The 20,726-nt window shown below is 40.3% G+C and overlaps 1 protein-coding gene across 3 annotated transcripts in view; it reads right to left on the bottom strand.

The window, feature by feature from the left end:
- The window catches only part of LOC114888131 (phosphatidylinositol 3,4,5-trisphosphate 3-phosphatase TPTE2-like), a 77,681-nt gene that overhangs the window by 14,684 nt on the left and 42,271 nt on the right, over positions 1-20,726 (bottom strand). For 2 of the 3 annotated variants that reach the window (XM_029210054.1, XM_029210055.1), the window contains 4 exons: positions 14,630-14,691; positions 12,868-12,948; positions 9,465-9,570; positions 3,512-3,591 (listed from right to left, as the gene is read on the bottom strand). In XM_029210054.1, coding sequence (XP_029065887.1) covers positions 3,512-3,591; positions 9,465-9,570; positions 12,868-12,948; positions 14,630-14,691 — 329 coding nt within the window. Of the gene's footprint in view, positions 1-3,511; positions 3,604-9,464; positions 9,571-12,867; positions 12,949-14,629; positions 14,692-20,726 lie in introns of all 3 variants that reach the window. The other variant, XM_029210053.1, reaches the window with a different exon arrangement.

Raw genomic sequence — 20,726 nt, 5'->3', positions numbered from 1 at the left:
TTTAAAAGAACAAAACTGGAGGTATCAGTTTTTCTGACTTCAAAATATATCACAGAGTTATAGTATTCAAAACAGTTGTTACTGGAACAAAAACAAATACATAGATCAATGGAACAGAATAGAGAGGCCAGAAAAAAATCCACACTTATGGTCAATTAATCTACAACAGAGAAGACAAGAATATACAAAGTGGAAAAGAATCTCTTCAATAAGCAGTGTTGGAAAAACTGGACAGTTACATGCAAAAGAATGAATCTGGACCACTACCTTACACCACATATGACAATAAAGTTAAAATGGATTAAAAATTTGAATGTAAGACCTGAAACCGTAAAACTTCTAGAAGAAAGCACAGGCAGTCAGCTCTTTGACTTTGATCTTAGCGATACCTTTATGGATCCGTCTCCTCAGGCAAGGACAACAAAAGCAAAAATAAACAAGTGGGACTACATCAAACTAAAATGCTTTTGCACAGTGAAGGAACCCTGCAATAAAATGGGAAGCTAATCTGTTGAATGGGAGAAGATACGTGTAAATTATGTATCCAATAGAGGTTAATATCCAGAATATAAAAATAACTCATACAACTTAAAAAGGAAACATCAAAAAGAGAAACAATCCAATTGAAAAATGGGCAGAGGACCTAGAAAAGACATTTTTCTAAAGGAGACATACAGACAGCCAACGGGCACATGAAAAAATGATCATTAATAATCATCAGGGAAATGCAGTTCAGAACATCACCTCATACCTGTCAGAGTGACTATTATCAAAAGGACAAAAAATAACGTTGGTGAAGGTGTGGAAGAAAAGAAACCCTCTTTCACTCTTGGTGGGAATGTAAATTGGTGCAGCCACTATGGAAAGCAGTATGGAGGTTCCTCAAAAACTTAAAAATAGAACTACCACATGATTGGACAATTCCACTTCTGGGTATTTATCCCCCCCCAAAAAAAAAATCGACAACACTAATTCGAAAAGATATATGCACCCCTATGTTCACTGTAGCATTATTTACAATAGCCAAGATATGGAAGCAACCTAAGTCCATCAATAAAGAAAATGTGAGGTATATATATGTGTGTGTGTGTGTGTGTGTGTGTGTATATATATATATATATATATATACGCGCACATGTATGTATATATGAATATTATCCATAACAAGAATGAAATCTTCCATTTGTGACAACGTGGATGGACTTAGAAGGTATTATGCTAAGTGAATTAAGTCAAAGAAAAATACTGCATGATTTCACTTACACGTAGAATCTAAAAAACAAATGAACATAACAAAACAGAAGCAGACTCATAGATACAGAGAACAAACTGGTGGTTGGCAGGGGATAGGAGGATGGGTGAAATAGGTGAAGGGGATTAAGAGGCATAAACTTCCAGTTATAAAATAAATAAGTCATGGGGATGTAATATACAGAATAGGGAATATAGTCAATAATGTTGTAATAACTTTAAATGGTGACAGATGGTAACTAAACTTACGGTGATCATCTCATAATGTATATAAAATGTCAAATCACTATGTTGTACACCTGAAACTAATATAATATTGTATGTCAATTATACTTCAATTTTTAAAAAAGAGGAGCTCTGTAAAGAGAATCCAGTTCAGACAGGGGACTGGGAGGGCAGGGCTGGAGGAGGGGAAAAAGACCAGCAAAAACAGGAAGCAGAAATTAGAGTGCTGTGTTCCAAGGGCCAGAGGGGACCCAGTCTACCTGGCATGGAGACAGCAGGCCATGTTAGTAATGCGAATAAGCTCAGGTATGATAGGGCTATATCTTGAGAATTCAAGACCCAGGAAAATAAGAATGAAGTTGTTGAAGGTTATAGTGGAGCATTTCCTAGGTGATAAAGCTGGCCTGGTAATTATCACATCTAACATTTATTTAGTGATGTATGACTCACAAAGCAACTTCACATATATTATCTAATTCAATCCTCACAACACTTGAGATGTAACCTTTATTTTACAGATAAGAATACTGAGCCAGAAGGACTTCCCTGGTGGTCCAGTGGTTAAGACTCCACACTTCCACTGCAGGGGGCATGGGTTCAATCCCTGGTTGGGAAAATAAGATCCTGCATGCCTCACAGCCAGGAAAAAAAAAAAAAAAAGAATATTGCACCAAAGATATTAACTAGCTTTGACCGTGGGTACACAGTGTGTCTTCTGCTCTAGCTACAGCTTTTTACAATGAGAGCAGTATTTCAGGATGTGTATTGCAGGACCCTATATACTGCCCTGTATAAGGAGAAAGCAAAGGTAAGGAGACCGCTGTAGAAGTCTAGGCACGCGCAGATGAGGTCCTGGACCGGGTAGTGGCAATGGGGACAGACAGGAAGGGAGCGAGTGAAGAGAGAGTCCAGCGGTCTCATGAGCAGGGATTGGTGACTAACTGGACTTAGGGGCCGCGGGCAGAGAGAGAATCAAAGATGATGCCAGGTTTGAAAGTCTGAGCAAGAGAATGCTGGTGTCATTTGCAGAAGCAGATGAAAAGTTCACTGGATAAATTTGGATTGACACCTGTGTTTGAATTGCTGGGGTAGAGAATGCCCACGTTGCAGCTCCTGCGTCTGCCCCGTGTATGGGGCTCATAAATGTGTCAGGTGAATGAAAGAAGATACTATAATTTAAAGTAGGGGAACGGATGTGTAGAACCAAGAATAGAGTATGTGTGGAGATAAGAACAGAAAGCCAGGGATGAGGCTTGGGGGGAGTGCCCCCTCCCGGGGGTCAGGGGAGTAAAAAGAAGGAAGAGGAGAGGTAATAGGAGAACTAGAGACCAAAGCCTGAGAAAGAATCTTAAAAGTTTATATTTCTTACACCCATGAAGGAAACTTTCCTGTTGCTCCAGGAAAGGTCTGTAGTCTTAACCATTTCTTCAGCCTTTAAGAAAACTGACTATTTGGTCCCAAAGAGATTCCTCCCCAATCCATACACCCCTGCATTGTTTCTCACAGTGCAGTCCCACAGGATATCTGAGTTACAATCACTTGAGACATTGCTAAGTCTAGAGATTCCTGGGCCCCTTTCCAGATTTCCTGAATCACACTTTGGGGGTACAGCTTAGGAATCTGCATTTTTACCAGTCTCTAGGTGATTTTCATGCACATTAAAATTTCAGAATCAGTGCCATATAACAAAAATGACCAAGAAGCGGAGAATATGGCTAAAAGTGACCAGATACATGAATTTAAAACTCTGACAGATTCCTGGGAACATGCTTGGCATTTGTGGAAAAGGGAAAGGCAAAGCACCACTCTGAACTGAAAATATATTCTGGAAAACTATTTCCCCTGAAAACTATTTTGAACAATAAATTTAACTCTTGACTCAAATCCAAACCCAGGGACACCAAGTTGGATGGTAACCAGAAAGCAACACGGCCCCTCCCTGTGGTGAGTGGTGGTTTGGGGAGGGCAACGTGCTGATTTGACATTGAGATTTAAAACAAACACTAGAATTTTCAGTTTCCATGCTTTCTCTTACCCTAGAGTTTTTGGAAGCAGAACAGAAAAAGACAGGCTTTCGTTGCATTATTATTTGTACCTTTAGATCATTTCCATTGCCTTTTCCAACACCTGAATGAAATTAAAAAGTTAGGCTGGTTAGAGCAAAGATCAAAATGTCTCACCAATTAACAATACAGATTAAAAAGAGAAAAAATTATCCCAGCTAACAATGTGTCAATATTGAATCATTTGGCTCTTGTATGGATTTGTCTTTGAAAGACAAGGCTTCAAAAGTTCAGTTCTGTCCCCTAAAGCAGAATTTATAAGGCTGGAGGAAAAAAAAAAAAAAGACATTGTTCAGCTTCTAAGATTTAGAATCCCATCGCTTCACCTTCATAGAAAAAAAAAAAATTAGGGAAGGGGACGTGCAACCTTTCTTGTTGATGTGTTGCTTTCTTCAGACTTCTAATTGTGATGTTTCTTAATAATAAATAGTCTAGATTCCTCTTGCCCTAGTTTAAATCCAGTTTATGGAAAACATAGGAGAGCTGTATCCGAACGTTCCTGCTATGTTCAGCATATATTTACAGACAAATGGTTTCTTCTCCCTTTTTTTTTTTCAACTTAATTGACCCACTTACTTCAGCATTTCATGAAAGGGCTGGTTTCTCAAGCCTCCAATTAATTTTTCCGGCTTTCCTTTCCACCCTGCATATTTCACTTAAATATGCACAGAACTAAAGGTACAGAACTAAAACAAATATTCTAATAAAGTCCTATATCCATCATTCTTAATTGTTATATTAAGTTTGTTTTGTGTTCATTTAATTTTGTTCTCACTAACACAATTAATTTGTCATGAGGAATCATGGTTTCTTTGCCTCAGTTCCCTCTGTCCCATCCACCTGCAGAACTTCTCTCTACAGATGTCAACAGAAGTCAGTGAAATGTAGAGCTAAACCAAGCCGAACACTTATCACGTGACAGGAAAAGGGCATTGCTTTATGAGCTTAAATTAATTCCCACACAATTTAAAATTTTTTAAAATAATTTAAGTATATTTGCATGATTTAAAAGTAAAAGGTATAAAAGGCATGAAGTGAAAAGTCTCCATTTTCCCTATCTCCCACCTGTTCAGTTCTCCAGCCCCAAACAGCTAACCCCTATTACTAGTTTCTAGTTTTTTATGCATGTATAATCAAATATGAATATATATTCTCCCAGAGGTTTTATATGTGTATATACACACGAACAAATATATTCTCCTTTTGTTTTACAGAAATTGTTGCATGCCATAGCACTGTCCTGTACATGCATTTCTTAACACGTCAAAAATTTTAACTTATTACTAAGGAACCAGTAAAATGCTACAGCTGTTTCAAAGTACTGCACATTTATGGACAGATAAGGAATGATGAAATGAATTTACAAATAAATCCGAAACAGGTCAATAGTCAGTTGCATTCTGCTAGACACAACTAATTTGCATTTTTATGTACAAAAATTATTTGCATTATTATCAGTTTTCTACAACTTAGAGTTGTAAAATAGCTTAAGGACCATGAGAGGTGAAGGTAACCCTGGAGGTGGGCCTAGAGAAGACACTGCCCATTTCAGAATCTATCACACTTTTTCCTGACAGTCTGTTGTGATCATAATCTCAAAGGAAGATGATTCTTTAGGGGTTTTTTTGTTGCTGTTCCTTCATTTGAAACATACTCCTTTGTCTTCTCATTTTGTTTACCTGTCTCTGTCTCTATGAAATTAAGTGAATCAGTTACCTATCCCAGTCTTGAAGGTGTGCCCTTGTGCAGGACTGTGCAGCCTGCGTATGCTCAGTGGCTTTGGTGGGAGAAGTGAGCACAGGTCCCATGGGCCCCTGGGGTGCGGTGGCAGCCACCACCTTGGTGGGAAGCGGGGCTGGAGATGGAGGGGCTAGAGCCGGAGCCAGGTGCGACCCTGTGTGTGAGAGAGATGGCAGCCTCCACCTTGGTGGGAAGCGGGGCTGGAGATGGAGGGGCTAGAGCCGGAGCCAGGTGCGACCCTGTGTGTGGGAGAGATGGCAGCCTCCACCTTGGTTTGGGATGCAGCAGGGGCTCAAGGGTTTGGGGCTGCACTTCTGTGCTGGTTTTACATTTTCCCCACTGTGCACCCTTGGTTAGAGGCTGGGTCAGGGCCGGAGGGGTTGGTGCCTCACTGCTGAGCTGGTTTCTTTCCTGCTGGCAATGTCAGTCCCTGCCCTGGAGTAGTTTCACTCCTCCTAAATGTGGGCAGTGACCGAGCACTGGCCAAGGCTGCTTTCTCCCTGGTCAGAGTTTTCAGGCTGCTGCGTCTGCCAGGATGGGGGTATAAGCAAGCACTCACTCTCTGAGTGAGGTCTCAGTGTTTTACAGCCTCCCATGAGCCCCACTGGCTTTCGAAACAGCTAAGGGCACTCATCCTCCTGGTGTCAGACCCCAGGGCTGGAGTGCCAAATGTGTGGCTCAAACCCCTTGCTCCCCAGGGAGGCTCCCCAAGCCCATGACACCCCCCTCCACATCTGGGTCCCCCACCAAGGGTGCAGGTCTCGACCAGATCACTTCTCCTCCCTTCCTACCAGACTCCGTGTGGATTTTTCTTTACAGCCTTGGCCGCAGAAGGGCCTTTCTGCCAGCCTCCAGGTAGCTCCACAGGTAGTTGTATTTTCGATGTGTTCATGGGGGGAGGTAAGCTCAGCATCCTCCTACTTCACCACCTTGATCTCCCTCAAAGGGGATAATTCTTATTCCAAAAGAAGGCTGCTGTCATTGGGTTTGGCCTGCTTATTTACGTGGGTGCAGCAAGAATTTTGGCGTACCAGGCAGGCCTTAAGTTGGGTCTGCCAGCCGAGGCCCACACCGTAAGAACAGCTGCAAAGGGCACAACTTTCTGTCTGGAAGCCTTTATGAGGGATCTCAAATTAGACTTTTAAAATCCTCTATTTTATGTTAGCCTGAGATGAGGAAACCAAACCCATAAAACTCTCCACCAGTTTTCACCTGCAGTACTTATAAATTTGTGTTAGTTCCTCTTTTCTGTAGATCTGCACTTTACAGTTTTAACTAAACAGTATCTCCACAGAGGCTAAGTAAAATTCAAACTATGAAGAGAGAAGTCACGGTCTTAGGATATGATATCAGACTGGGACAATATATGAAATGCTAGAACTTATTAAAACCCTTTTTAAGCTTAGAAGTTTGAGAAACTATTCCTATTCTCATTGTTCACGTTAGAGAAAATGCATCAAAACTCCATCAGACTAAATGCCTTTTTGCCTGTTTGGAATAGTTTAATACTCACAGAGGTTTGTATAGATACTGTTATAGGGTTACCTCGGAGATACTGTGGGTTCGGTTCCAGACCACTGCAATACAGCGAATATCGCAACAAAGCGAGTCACACGAACGTTTTTGCTTTCCCAGTGCACACACAAAGTTATGTTTACACTATACTGGTCTATTTAGTGTGCAATAGCATTATGTCTAAGAAAACCATGTACGTACCTTCATTAAAAAATACTTGATCGCGACTTCCCTGGCGGCGCAGTGGTTAAGAATCCGCCTGCCAACGCAGGGGACACGGGTTTGACCCTGGCCCAGGAAGATCCCACATGCCGCAGAGCAACTAAGCCCATGAGCCACAACTACTGAGCCCGCGCACCTAGAGCCCGTGCTCCGCAACAAGAGAAGCCACCGCAATGAGTAGCCCGTGCACCGCAACGAAGAGTAACAACTAGAGAAATACGACGAGCAGCAACAAAGACCCAATGCAGCCAATAAATAAATACATAAAATTCTAACACAAACCATTAAGTAAAAAAACTTGATTGTCACATTGCTAAAAAAAAACTGCTCACCATCATCTGACAACTCAGAAATGTCACAAACCTTTCATTTTTTGAACAAGTGCAATGTCTGTGAAGCGCAATAAAGCAAAGAGCAATAAAACGAGGGATGCCTGGATTCCCACTGTTAACCAGGAGGACCCTGAGGGAGAGGATACACTCAGGTACAAAACAGGCTCTCACGCCACCAACTTGGCTTTAGAGCTGAGTTTCAATTTCCTAGAGGAAGACACTGCTCCAACAGCCACCTGGGTTGCCTCTCACACTGCACTTTCTGCAGGAAACAATGGGGAACAAGACATTGCTGTCCCCTCCCACCCACCAGCTGCCGGACAAGTGTGGCTCTACCCTGGGGACGTCTGAAGGCAGATGGTGTGCTGAGCGAGGCTCCACTCCAGCCCTGTCCCTCATACATGACACACACACATCACAGTCAGAATGCACCTCATAGAGCACTCTGCAGCCCACGAAGCCTTCGCAGTTGCTCCTTTATACACACAGGCAGCCCCCTGCTGGAACAGGCTGTGTTTCCAGGGTCTGCCCGCACAACGCTTGTTTGGAAATCTAGACCAAAATTTCCCACAGAAACCATGCTGCTGGGCCGAAGTTTGTTTCCAGAAGCCAGAAACCCATGCAATCTGCTCGTGGTAACTCTCACAATTCCTCAGCCCTGCCAAGCAGTGGCGGCGATGCGGGCGTGTGGAGAGGGGAGAAATACGTAAATAATTTGAAAAAAGCATTTTATATTTTAACTAACAATTGTAATTTTTTTTTTGACTATGCAGTTTTTACATATATTCTAAAGGGTTCTCTTATTTCTGAATAATTGGACGAAGCGTTAAAAAATACACATCTAGATCTTATTTTGTGTGACTCCTCAGAGGGCTAAAGGCAATAGGCTGTCTGGGTGGACACCAGCGCCCTCGCCCTGCAGCCGGGCCCAGGAGAGGCCCGGCACGCAGCACCGCGCCTCGCGCTCCACAAGCTGCTGTTGCTTTAGGGAATCAGAAGCATCACCTCCTGCTGTGCTTCCACACTGAGGGGCCCCTGTCTCCACCTCCCCGAGCGTGAGCTGTACAGGGAATCTAGGTGGGTGACAGAGAAATATAGACATGGCCTTGAGGCCCATTCCTCTCCCCTCCTTCCTTGTCTTTCAAATCCCAGAGGTGGACGATCTGACCAATATCTCTGCCTCTCGGGGCGACGGCAGGTCCCCTCTTTCTCCTTACACTCCTGAAGCAGGCATCGTCAGCTCTTTTCAACTTTATAAGGATTTTTACTCTTGGTAAGAACTGGTAACAGCTAGGGGGCTGAGAGAGCCCCCCCCCCGCCCCGCCCCGCCCCGCCCAGAGGCCAGGTTTCTCCCAACCCTTTTTTGTGTTCCTGTAGGTTCGGAAGACCTAAGTGCTCTTCTCCTAGGAAGCTGTCCAACACTGTGGTCAGCTCTTCATCCGTGTACCTTCCTCTCCTCTGCTTACACTCAGGGGCTCCTGAAGGGCAAAGAAACACGAGCAGGGGGCCTGGCCCAAAGCAGTTCTCAGCAGTTATTTGCAAAAAGAATTTGTGGCAACAAAATTCATTTGCTGTTTGGGTATTTAAGACATCCTGATGGAGTTGCTGGGGGAGAGGGGGCTATGGGGGAGGAGGGCGGGGAAAGGGAGAGATCAGGAGATAAGAATAAAAAAAAGGTTTCTGAGAGGATTAGGAAAGAAAATGAAACAGGGATGCATCTCCCAAGACAACCCTGAACCAGAGATGGGCATGAGGAAGAAGTGGTCTCCAGGTCTCATGGGACCTTCCCTCCCTTTACTCTCAGAGGCTCTATTCTGAAAAGGACACCCTGGGCTGAGGCCAGAGTAGCAATGAGAACAGGAGAAAGGGAAGGGGGCATGGAGCCCCCCAAATTGGTGATAGGAAAGGAAAGGAGAGGACACCTAAGCAGTGGTAACGTGGCCACAGCAGCACTGGGCTGATGGGCAATTCCAGGGGGAGGGGTTTATACCTGAGGCTACACAAAAAGACAGCTATGCGTTGGGATTGTCTCTGTATATAACCATGAGAAAACCCTTCCGAATAGTAAGAACATTGGCCCTCCTGCCAATTCTCCAATTATACATAAAGCACTTACCTTGAATTGAATAAATAATGATTTTTTCCATCGTGAGTTTTTTCATTGGAGGAAGAGTCAAATTGTAGGTATTTTTCACCATTGCAAAATATCCAACAAATCTGTTCTGCAAAACAACAGGAGTCTCGATTTAAGTGGAGGTAAAAAGCCCTGATTTTTTTAAGGAAACTAATTGATGAAGGAAACATGGATCGGGTGCCATTATGGAACTAGGCATTTGTTGCCTCATGACTAAATATCTACCTTAGAAAAAAAATACTGAATGAAGAGCAACAGGCAAGGAACAAGAAAGGAGCCAGGTGTTGCTTAGAGGCTGCTGGGACTGAGTGCAACTGACCAGAACCAATAAAACAGCTAGGACAACAGGACAGCAAGATGCCATTAACTGCAAATGCGGGAGAGGTCGGCCTGGGATAGAAGCTTCATTGTGGCTGAGTTAAAGGAAGGTTTGTGCTTTGGGGAGCAGTAGCCTCCTCGGCATGAGAGAAGGGAAGATGGAAAAGCTCAGCGGGAGAGCTCCATAGGCCAGCAGTACATTCACATTCTTCTCCAGTCCCAGCCAGTGAGCATCTCTCCACTTCCCGTTTCCCCAATTCCCTTTTTGCAAGGAAGCCTGGGGATTCTCTTAGCCTAGTCCATCTCCTGTGGCAAGCCGTTCACAAGGGCTCTCCTTTCTTCTAGAAGTTAAGAAGAGTTCTGGTACAGAATCAACCGGACTGAAAAGTTCATAGACTCTTCCCCATCCACTGGGAAGTGTTAAGAAAATTAACCACCATCCTCTGCATTGGAAAGGACCAGTCAAGCTCTTAACTCAGGGGTGGATGAAATGTATGTAGTGCATTGAATGGCCACACTGCAGGATCAGGAGGGGGTGGTGTCTGAGAATTACTGCCGCACACACAGGGAACTCTGTCCTGGGGCCTCGCCAACACAGCCCTTGAGGCCGGGCCCCTGCACTGCTAGCCCAGTGAATCAGAAGAGACTCAGCTGCAGCCTAGGGTATGCCAGTCCTGGAGTAAGTTAGAGACACTGCACGTGACTGCAGAGGAAATGGGGAAGGGAAGATGTGCCTGAAGGAGCTACATCTAACGTCCCATTGGCTCCTGCCACCAGATTCTTGACCTTCCACTAAAGGCTTGTAACCTACCATGGCCCTGTAGCTGCGTTTGCTCTCACTCTTCTTTCCCCTACAGCGCAGAACAACAGGCGCATGTAGCAGAAGTTAATAAAATCAACATCTATTTAGTAAGCACTCACTACAGACAAAGGAGATACTATATGAGGCACTTCGGGCTGCCAGGGTGGAAAGATGGGCAAGACATGGGCGTGCAAAAAGGGTAGAGAAGACACGACTTCGAATAGCTGGAAAATAATGTAAAGCAACTTAGTCCCTAAAAGGAACACAAAGGGCTATAAGAACTCCCGAAAAAGCAGGAGACTACTTCAGGCTGGGAGGGCAAAGGGACTCCAGGACAAGGGGCCCTCGTGAGCACGTGGGTGTAAAGTATAAACAGGCTGGGAAACGGCGAACAATCCAAACGCGTTAGAGCGTGTGAATGCACATAGTGGAAGAAGCGGTTGGAAAAATCAAATCTAGATTGGGAGTGCCAGGTTAAAACATATTTGTTGCCATTGGCAGTCAGAAGCCATTATGGATTTTGAGCGTGAAATGGCATGATTCGAGCTGGGCTTCAATAAGTTGATGTATTACTTATAGCCTATGGCTATCTTTTATTTTTTTTCTTGTGTTGCTTGTGTTTGGCAGAAAAATATGAATGGATAAGGCTGAGTTCTTTGATCCCAAATGAAATGTCTAGAGCCAGCAGTTACAGTGTTCTGCTAACTAGGCCAAGGGTATCAGCTTTCATCACTTCACTCAAAGAAAACTCTCCTTCATGGCCACATCCACATTTACTTAAGAATTCCCAACCATCTCTCACTTGGGTTTGAGGGGCCGTATAGAAAAGGCAATCCAAATGAGAAGCTGTGCACAGGATGGGAAATAACGGGCTTTGGAGTCTGAAAGATCTGGATTTGAGTTCTTAGTTCAAAAAGTTAGTTTCCCTGAACCTTGATTTCCCAGTCTATAAAATGGGAATCATAATGGTGCACACTCATTGAGTTATTGAGATTATATTAGATAATGAATGCAAAACCCTTAGCAGGATTCAACAAAGTCTAGATTGTTGTAAACTCTATGGGATAAACGTCCTGGTTTCTGCAATAAACAATTTACAAGAAAAAAAAAAGAGAGGTGGGAAACCTATAAAGTAAAAGAGACATAAGGAGACATAGCAACCAAATGAAATGTGTGCCCTTGTTTGGATCCTGACTGAAACTAAGTTTTAAAAAGATTTTAAGATAATTATGGAAATTTAAACAAGGACTAGACATTTGATACTATTAAGGTATAACATTGTTAGGTATGTCAATGGTTTTAAGGGTTTGTTTTTTTTTTTTTAGAGTCTTTATGTTAGATGTCATATTAAAATGCTTAGGGGATAAGATGATCTGATGTCTGGGATTTCCTTCAAAATAATCCAAGTTTAGTGTGAAAATGAAGCGCGTGTGTGTGTGTGTAGAGTGGGGAGGGAATGAATGGTTGGCCACATGACGAAATGATTGCTGAAGCAGTGTGATGAATATAAGGGGATTTATTGTATGACTGTCTTGACTTTTTATGAAAAAGTCCATGATAAAATGTTTTAAAAAGGAAAAAAAATAAGGTAATAACATGGGTCACATGGAATGTCTGAGTATTAAATGAGACAATATATGTAAAAGTATAATAGTGTCTAGTATAAAACAGGTTTTTGAAAAATGTTACTTTTCCCTTTCCTTTCTCCTTTGAAGTGCAGCCCCCCTCCCACCGACTCTGTCTCTTTTTCTGTCACTGTCTGTCTCTCCCTTACACATGTGCACATGTGTGTGCCCATGCGTGCACACACACACACACACACACACACACACACACAATGTTCTACAAGGGCTGAATTGCCCTAATAGGGGTTTGTGAAAGACTCAGTTCCTCTTTACATGGAAATAAAAGGCTAGTGACTTCAGATAATCTTCAGGGGGTCTGAAACCTTAGGAACTGGACCTTCCTACCTTGGGAAGGGAATCAACTCCTGAACTCTGCAAACAATAACCAGTTAAAATGGAAGGCAGGGCGCTCTGGGGAGAACTCAGAGCAAAGGTGCAAAGCCAAGCCAACACCTGAGGCAGGGCTCCTGGCCTCTGGAAGGGATCAAGCCTGTCACGGGGCACCCAAGGAGAAGACCACCCAAGGAGAAGATGACCTAAGGAATCACCCAAGGAAGAGAGTCTAAAATGAAACCAGGTAATAGATGCCAATCTTAACCTAATTACCCAGAGTGACCCCTTTTAAAGAAAGAGCACTTACCTGAGAAGGAGTTTCTATTCCCTGAAATTTACTGCTGGTGGATTTATCTGTTCGTCGTTCTCCAAAATAATAAAGGCTGTCCTATAAAAAAGGGGACAGTCCAGTCATGGGTCATCTGCACGTCCCTTTCCTGTATAAGGCATTCTGAAGTTTCTAAGGGCACATGATTTCCTTAAGTCAGCGGTCTTTGGGCAGAGGCTATACCCGAAATAACAGAATTAACAAAGCCACATCAAGGCCTACTCTCATTCAAAGATTCATAAAGACAGACAATTTTAGAGCTGGAAGACTTTAGAGATAATCTGGTCCTTCTTCCTATCTTTCTATTTTACAAATGGAGATGATTAGGACCAAAAGAAAACCAAGTGACCTGCCATGGAGATGCATGCAGCCCGTCAGAGACAGCAAAGGCCTGAGCACCGGCCTCTGGCTCTGTCCAGGGCTCCAGACCAACAGCTTTCAAACTTTATATATTTACTTATTTTGGCCACGCCACACGGCTTATGGGATCTTAGTTCCCTGACCAGGGACTCAACCCTCGGCAGTGAAAGCGTAGAGTCCTAACCACTGGACCTCCAGAGAAGTCCCTCAAACTTTTTATTTTTAAAGCTACAATCCACATTCATAAACCTGCGAGATACACACACACACATACACACACACACACATACACACGCACTCACACAGAACTGAAACAAAAGTTTCACAAACAATACTTACCTTTTGATATTTCCTATTCTAATCGATTCCGTTTTATTTAAAAAATGCGAGTGACAACCCAATAAGTTGATTTCACAACTCACTGATAAACTGTGATCCATAGTGTGAAAAACACTGTCCTAGAGCATCCATTTTCCTAACTTGTGTGTCTCAAATTTGAAATAAAGAAGACGGTGGAATCAGGGTGCTGGGCCCAGATCAGAACCCCCAGCTTCTCTTATCTGGGCTGCAGGCTGAGCGAGAAGCAGAGCTGCTGGGAGCGTGCCCTCTAAGAGGTGGCTTTTTAGCAAGACCATGGCAGAAAAAGAGTGGGAACCCTGCTTTAAGACATAGCAACAGCCCATCCTGTCTTCTCAGAAATTTCCAGAGGGCACAGGCCCCACAGATGTTGACTGTGCAAAGATATAACATCCAGGAGAGACTTTGTTCTGAGTTGGAAAACGATGCCTTTTACCTACCTAGCACTTGCAAGGATGTTCAAGGTCCTTTAGAAAACTTCCCTAACCCATCTTCTTCTTATTCTCGTGAGAAAGGAGGAAGGCCTGGAGCTGGTGGGATTATGGGTCTGGGGGAGGCAAGTCAAGCTTCTGTATTGCTGAGGTTTTCTTGAACTTTCACAACTTGACCTTACTCATTTCACATTAATCTGGACTCTGTTGTGTCCTGTCTTTATTTAAAATATTCATATTGTATCCACGATGGATTTTTTGGCATTAACTTAGATTTTTTAAATGCTGCACTGGAATACTATTTATCTTAATTACTGAGATTTTTGGCATTCCCTTAAATTTTGTGTCCAAGGTGAGCGTCTCATTGACCTCACCCTCATCCCGTCCCAAAGAAAGAGGCCCTGAGGTCAGTTACTAACTAGTGCCAGTTAAATGAGAAAGTATCCAAACCAGGCGTTCTAATAATCACCTCTCCAATTATAACTCCATTAATTACCATGACTCAGGGATCGTGTTAACATCCCACCAGCGAGGTTTCAGAGCTAGCAAATTCAATCAGCCTAAGACAGCACTGGTAGGAGCATCTTTCATACCTCTGCGGTTGCAAATATTTCACTGGCAAGAAGGTAGGCACAGATCATAGTTCCAGTTCTTCCTAGAAAAGAAGTTAGTTCATGAACCATTGCCCATGGCAGCACTTGGTATAAAACTACTCTCAGAAGTATTTAGAGTTCATTTTGGATTGATTTTCTTCCACTCTGAAAGTGCTGGTTCAAAATATTTCAATTCAGAGATAGACAAAGCCCTTACACTGCTTGTTCTGAGGTTCTACCTGGAGTTCTGTGCTAATTGTGTGCATGGATGTGCACATGTATATTGTTCTTGAATCATGACCCCTGGAGACTGCAGTAACAGGCAGAGGCAATGAGCTCTGCTCCAGGACTCTAAAGCTAAAGAGATACCTACCAATTAAGAGCTAATTACACATCCTGTTTTCCTACTAATGTAAATAAAAGAAACTATAAAAGATAAAACGTGGACAGAACCCAAAACACCACCTAGCATTTGCCATACCTATTATTCCTTCCATTTTAGTTAGAGGTTTTTTTTGTGTTATAAGACATATATTAAAGTAGAAAGAACAGAATAATGAGCCCCCATATACCTGTTCCCCAGATTCGATAATTATCATATTAATTGTTATACTTGTTTCTTCCTTTTCTTCCCTCATCCTTCTTTCCCTCCCACTCTCTACACGCACCCCAGCCCCCCACCAGCATGTTAAAGCAAATCCTTGATTTCATGTCATTTTATCCTCAAAGTCTCATGTTTTTTTTCTAATTTATATTTTTGTCCTGCCATACAAAATGTGAGTTAAAAAGTACATTGCATCTGTTCTTTCTACAATGAACTGTAGCTTTTGTCTTAGCCAGTATATGCTGAACTTTATTTTATGTAATTCCAAACTTATCCTTTTACCTTAAGATGCACCCTATTTTCTATTCTATCCTTTTAAAAAAATGAACCACTAAATTTATTTTGCAACCCATAGTTTGAAAAACAATATTCTAAGCCAAGTACTTCCAAAGAGGACTTTGTACCACCCTGTGCTCTGATAAGTAAAAGCTTCTTGCTAAAGGAGGCTACTGACCATTAACAATCTAGCTCTGTAGCTCTCTAGCATGGATGGCTAACATTTCAATTCTGGAGGACATCTCTGAGCCTTTACAGCCCTTATATATTCCCATTCGAAAAAAAACTTGCAGATTCATGTCCCAGTGGCTATGGATAAGCACAACCACAGACAAAGTAGATGCCCTCTCATCCAGTCAAGTCAGGTATGCAAGGAATCATTAAAATGATTTATACTTGTCTTCAGTATTTTAACTTAAAACATAAACATATATTCATTCACTAAACTTTTGCTATTGGAAAAAGGTTTTAAGTTTTTAACTATGGTGAAAGGAAGTCTACCAAAATACCTACCAGGTATATCATATTAATGATGAAATGATGATAACACTCCTCTTAAAGCCAGGAACTAAACAAACTATCCACTATTCACTGCTTCTATTTACTACATGGCTTAGCCAGTATTGTAAGATAAGAAAAACAAAATGTATAGGGATTAAAAACAGAAGAAACAAACTCTCATTATTTGCAGACTAGAAAAGTCCAAGTAAATCTATAGGCTAACCCCTAAAACTAATTAAAGAGTTCAGGAAGATACAAGGTCAATACTAAGAAAAAAGCAAAAACTGATAGCTAAATAAGGGATGTCGGTTGAAATCTTTAGAGAAATTACTAAGGAATATAAAAAGAGTATATGACTTCCAAGCAAATGGTGGGGGTGGGAGGAAGGAATTATGCTGCAAAGAATTCAAGCAAACCAAAATAAAATATCAGTAAGGATATAGAAGATTTGAATAAAACAATTAACAAACAACCTAAGGGGCACATATAGAACACTGTTCAGGACAATGCATAATACACTTTATTTTCAAGTGCACAGAAAACATTTGATAAAATTAACCAAATTCTGGGCGATAAAGCAAGTCTAAATACGTCTCAAAGAACTAAAAAGATGCATATGTCCTCTGACCACAATGCAATACAACCAGAAATGAATTAACTAGAAGATAATTACAAAATCCTCATGTTTGAAAATAAGACAGTATATTTCTATATAAACCATGAGTCTAAGAAACAAGCACAATGGAAATTAGAAAATATTCTGAACTAAATAATAATGAATATACATAAAAACTTGTGTGATGAAGCTAAATCTATTCTTAGAGGGAAATTTTAGCCTTAAACGCTAACTAGAAAAGAGAAAGGCTGAAAATCTATGAGTTAAGCATCCATCTCAAGAAGTTAGGAAAAAAACAGCAAATTAAACCAAAGAAAGTGGAAGAAAGGAAACACTAAAGTAAATGATGAAATAACAAATAATAGGGAAGATCAGTAAGGCCAAAACACATGGTACTTTGAAAGGACTAATAAAATTAGTACATTCCTGGTGAGACTAATCAAAAGAAACAACAGAGAAGGCACCAAAAATAGCAATGTAAGGAATGAAAAAGGGAACACCACTGTAGACATTAGAATTGGATATTTTAAGACAATTTGATGCCAAGACATTTGAAAATTTAGATAAAATGAACAAATGCTTGGGAAAATACCCAAAATGCGCAGAAGAAATAAAATTATAAATAATCCCATATCTAATAAAGAAATTGAGCCATACTTTAAAAACTTCCCCACAGAGAAACTAAGGCCAATTCCCCCGCTGAGGCCAATGTGGCTTTACTACTGAATTCTACCTTACATGTAAGGAAAAAAAATGTCAACTTATACAAACTCATCCAGAGACTTAAAAAAAAAAAGAGTAAGTACAACTTAATTTTGGTTTATGAAGCCAAAATTTGAAAACTATAGCCACTCTTACTCATGACATAGATACAAAAATCCTTAAGAAAATATTAGCAAACAGAATCCAACAATTTATTAAAAAATAATAAAGCACAACAAAATTGTGTTTATTCCAGGAATTCAAGGTTAGTTTACTACTTTATAATCAATGTAATCAACCAGATTAATAAATAAAGGTAAGAAATCATATTATTTTAAAGACACAGAAAAATCTTCTGATAAAATTCAACATTCATTCATTATAAAAACTCTTAGCAAATTAAAGGAATGTCTTAATCTGATAGAGAATATCTAACACTAACACACACACACACACACCCTAAAGTAATCGAGATGCTGAAAGCTTTTCCTGTGAGAGCGGGAGAACAAGGATTCCTGCGATCATCACGTATAATTCAACACTGTACCAAAGGTTCTAGCCAGTGCTAGGGAAAAAAAGGATTGAAAAGGAAAAATTTAGTTCATTATTTCATATGATATAATCATGTGCCATAAAATCCAAAAGAATTTACAGACAAGTTAATAGAATTAATGAAAGAATTTAGTTAAGTTTGCTGATTGCAAGATTAGTAAAATCAACAGCATTTAGAGCATCAACAAAAACACATTTAGGACATAAAAATTTCCAAGGGATATAATTTATAATAGTTAAAATATCAAAATATCAAATATCTAGGAATAAATCTAACCACACATATACAAGCTTTCTATGCAGAAAATGAAAAGGCATTATAAAGAGAGATTGAAGAAGACTTAACTACATGAGTGGATATTTCCATTCATGTATTGGAAAACTCAGTATTGTAAAGATTTCAATTTCCCTCTATCTACAGCCTCAATGAAATTCCAAAGTTCCATCAGGGTGTGTGTGTGTGTGCGTGTGTGTGTGCGTGTGTGTGTGTGTCTTGACTAGCTGATTCCAAAATGTATACGGAAATGTAGATGACCTAAAAAACCCAAACAACTGTGAAGAACAAGATAAGTGGACTCCCTTGAAAGGAAATCAGGACTTATTAGAAAGCTAAGACAAGTAAGAGAGTTGCGCTACTAGCACACAGATAGATGAAAAAGCAATGAATAGATTAGAAAGTTCAGAAACAGACCCATGTCCTGCAGAACAGCAAGGAAATGAAATCAGTGTGCTGAAACAATTAGACAGCCATATGGAAAATGATAAAACTTGACCCCTTCCTCACACCACACACATAAATCAATTCCAAACGAAATAAAACTTATATAAGATAATATAGGACTATGTATTTTTAAACTCAGGGAAAGATTTCTTAATTAGGACACAGAACACTAACCTTAAGAAGAGAAAGAACAATGTACACTGACTATGTTAGTAAAGAAGTGCTGTTAACCAAAAGATGCTCAGAGAGAAATGGCAAATCACAGAGCAGAAAAGCTATCTTGTAATACTGTATAATACATATAACAAACAACAGAGTTGAAATTGAGAATATATAATGAATTCCTACAAGTCAACTGGAGAAAAACAAACAATCCAGGATAAAAATAGACAAGGAAATTAAACAGATACATCACAAAAAAGAATATGCAAGGATATCATAATAAACCTATGAAAACTTTCTCAATCTTATTAGTAACCATAGAAATGCAAATGAAAGCCATAATGAGATACAACTACATACCCACCCAACAGCTAAAAATAAAATGACTGAGAAATCCAAGTGTTGGTAAGGATGTGGAACACTTGGAACTTCTATGCAATGCCAGGGGAGTGTAAATTGTCAACTGTTTTGGAAAACAGATGACATCATCTATTAAAGTTTGAGATTCATTATCTAAGACAAAACAATCTTAGTCCAAGGTCTACACTCAACAGAAATGTGGGCACACGTGCAACAAGAAAAATGTATTTCATAGCAGCATTATAATAGTAAAAATTGGAACCAATCCAAATGTAATAGAAAAAAGCTTCCTTTTGCAGTAGCAATGTGTCTTGGGATGAATTTAGCAAAGATATACAAGACCATCATGAAGAGAAGTACAAAATATTATTGAAAGATCAGATGATTCAAATAAATAGAAAACTATTCATGTACAGCTCAATATTGCAAAGTTCTCAATGCTTCTGAATTAATCTATAGATTCAATGCAGTTCCAATAAAAATCCCAAATATATTTTCTTGTAGAACTTGATAAAATTCTAAAATTAAATGTAAGAAGAGTCAAGAGATTTCTGCCTTTATCAAGATACATTATAAAGCTATAAAAATTATAATAGTGTGGTATAGAAAATTCACAGACAGTCCCAAATACATATGGAAACTTGGTATATGACTGAGAAGGGACTACAAGTTGATGGGGACTACACGAGCATGTAATAGATGGTTTTAGGACAATTGTCTATCCACATGGAAAAAAAATCTCCCTCCCCAAATTCCAATTAGATTAAAGACCTAAATGTAAAAAGCGAAACTTTACTATTTTATAAGGAGAATATCTTCACCACCTCAGTGTATGGGTGGATTTCTTAAACGTGACCAAAATGCACGAACCACACACACACAAAAGATTGATAAACTTCACTATGTTAAAAATTTAAAAATTCTATATGACAAAATAAATCATAATCAAATTTAACAGACAACACAGTGGAAGAAGATATTTGCAATACAAACTGCTAACAAAAAATTAGCACCCAGATTATTTAAAGAAGTCCTATAAATCAATAATAAAATATTTGGGCTATCATGATATTACTGGTAATGTGCAGGCATCAACCAACAAAAAGAAGCAAAACCAAGATGAATGAAAACTTGAAAAAAGGAGCTGCTCTGGTACAGACCAAGTGAATACTAGCCTTCCAAACAATCCTAAAGGAAAAGCAATGAAACACACATGAACACAGAATAATGTAAGTCTGCCCTCAGAAAAAATAATTAAATTTAAAATGAAGGTGTTCCTTTAAGCAGGGAATTAACCTGATTAAAAGAAAACTAAAGCCAACTCTTAGATTATAATATTTTGGTTGAGCCATATTAAATGGCCTTTTTTTTTTAAAGTAAAAGATGGTCCAAAGAAAGGCAATTCCATGTGGTTCAACCTCTGTATTCTTCATTTAGGCACAATGTTGTAAACTGCCGTACATACAGAATATTTCGACCTGTAGAAGATAGGCAAGATAGAACTTGCCTACTAACTCATGAGCTTGGAACTACTTTTCGCATAAGACTAAAACTTTATTCTACTCAATTACAGAAGGCAGTTTTAAAGTGTGTTTTCCTGGAA

This window comes from Monodon monoceros, unplaced genomic scaffold (genome assembly GCF_005190385.1).
Source record: "Monodon monoceros isolate NGI ecotype Baffin Bay Population unplaced genomic scaffold, NGI_Narwhal_1 Super_Scaffold_8, whole genome shotgun sequence".
Lineage (NCBI taxonomy): Eukaryota > Metazoa > Chordata > Mammalia > Artiodactyla > Monodontidae > Monodon > Monodon monoceros.
This window is presented reverse-complemented; position numbering and strand designations above follow the sequence as displayed.